The sequence below is a fragment of the Tupaia chinensis genome, unplaced genomic scaffold, assembly GCF_000334495.1.
Source record: "Tupaia chinensis unplaced genomic scaffold, TupChi_1.0 Scaffold149964_2, whole genome shotgun sequence".
Taxonomy (NCBI): Eukaryota; Metazoa; Chordata; class Mammalia; order Scandentia; family Tupaiidae; genus Tupaia; species Tupaia belangeri.
The window spans coordinates 1,878,188-1,879,856 of record NW_006209806.1 but is presented as its reverse complement, the minus strand read 5'-3'; the positions used below and the strand labels follow the sequence as shown (position 1 = coordinate 1,879,856).

Sequence of the window (1,669 nt, the reverse complement as noted above, 5' to 3'; positions counted from 1 at the left end):
TTTAAGCCACCAGGTCCGGGACTTGAACCATGGTCAACATGAGAGTCCAGCGACACAGCCATTACGCCAACTGCTGGTCCCCATTATTATTATTATTTTTAATTTGCTACTGGACACATGCACTCACCAGAGAGAGGCAGAGAGAGCGGGAAATTGAGAAAGCAAGCTGCCAGGTCCAGGACTCGAACCACAGTCGGCCATGTAGGAGTCCACCTTGACCACCATGTCACCTGCTGTACCCCCCCCTTTAAAATTTGCTGTATGTGTTCTCACTGGACAGAGAGGGACGGTGAAAAATCAGCACCCAGGGAGGATGGCCACACCGCAGTCCCTTCTCCATTCTCCCCTTGGGAACATGGGCATGCACACACGGGCCTGGCATGTTTTCAAGCCAAGGGGCACGGGCATGCACACACATGCGCCTGGCATGTTTTCGAGCCAAGGGGCACAGGTCTCAAACCGCACGGTCAGCTGTGTGGGGTCCAGCTGCCTTCACCACCTGCTGGCCCGAGGCCTACCTTTTTCTTGTGTTTATTTATTTATTTTTAATTTTTTTACCGTAGAGCACTTGCGCTCACTGTAGAGAGACAGAGAGAGGGAGGGTGTGGCCATGCCCAAGCCCTTCTCCAGGCGTTTCGGACAGCGTGCACACCGAGGGCATTCAAGCCACCGGGTCCAAGACTTGAACCACCGTGGGCCATGTGGGACTCCAGCGCCTTAACCACCACACCACCTGCTGGCCCAAGTGCTGAGAACATTTAAATGACCTCCCAGTCCTCGAATAACAGGGACCTTAGTCTACATGCCCGGTTTCGAGACCTGACCTGTGGCCAGCCCGGCCCCCTGGGCCCTGCTCCTCGTTGAGTCTCTGGGCGTCCTCTCCAAGCCCTCTTTGTCCCCGAGGTATCAGGTGGCTCCAGAGCCCTCCGCCCCCTCCCATGGTGGCCCCAGTCCAGCCTCCGTTTGCCCCTGGGTGACGTGGGCGCAGATGACGCTCACCACCGGACAGGTTCACTCACTGCGCCTCTGTCGCTCCTCAGCTCCGTGTCCCGTCCAGCCTGACCCTGCTGCCAGGACACCTGTACATGATGGCCGAAGTCCTAGCCAAGGAAGAGGCGCGCCGCGCGCTCCAGATGCCGTCGTGAGTGTCCCGCCTGGCCGGAGACCCCGGGCTCGGGGCTGAGGGCACGCAGTGAGCTGGTCTTAGGCTGAGGTTAGGGCTGCACGGGGCTGGGGCGGGCTTAGGGCCCAGGCAGGGCCAGGCAGTGGCAGAGGCGACGCCTGGGTCTGGAGGGGCCGGGGAAGGCTCTCCAGGGGCACGTCTAGGAGCCCAGGGTGGGTGGGGGCTGGCAGTCCTAGCGGGGCATGGGAGAGCCCCTCTATAAGCAAATTTAGGGTCTGGAGCATGGGACAGGCTCTCCAGGAGCAGTTCGAGGAGCCCAGGAGGTGACACTGGGTTTCTGGGGACAGAGTTCTGTGCCAAGAGGGCGTGGGAGGCGCCTGAGCCTGGGGCGAGGGGCAGGGTCGCTACCCGGGGGAGGGGACAGGCTCTCCAGGGGCCGGTGCGGGGCCCTGGAAGACGAAGCTGGATCTCCAGGGAGCGGGACCGGGTCTCGGGGGCGGGGTCACGTGCGGAGGGGCGGGGGCTCGCCTTCGGGGCGGGGGGGGG

At 62.0% G+C, this 1,669-nt stretch overlaps 1 protein-coding gene across 1 annotated transcript in view; it reads left to right on the top strand.

The window, feature by feature from the left end:
- STAP2 (signal transducing adaptor family member 2) overlaps positions 1–1,669 on the top strand; it is a 30,970-nt gene that overhangs the window by 16,752 nt on the left and 12,549 nt on the right. Inside the window, 1 exon segment of the mRNA XM_006171797.3 lies at positions 1,041–1,166. Coding sequence (XP_006171859.1) covers positions 1,041–1,166 — 126 coding nt within the window.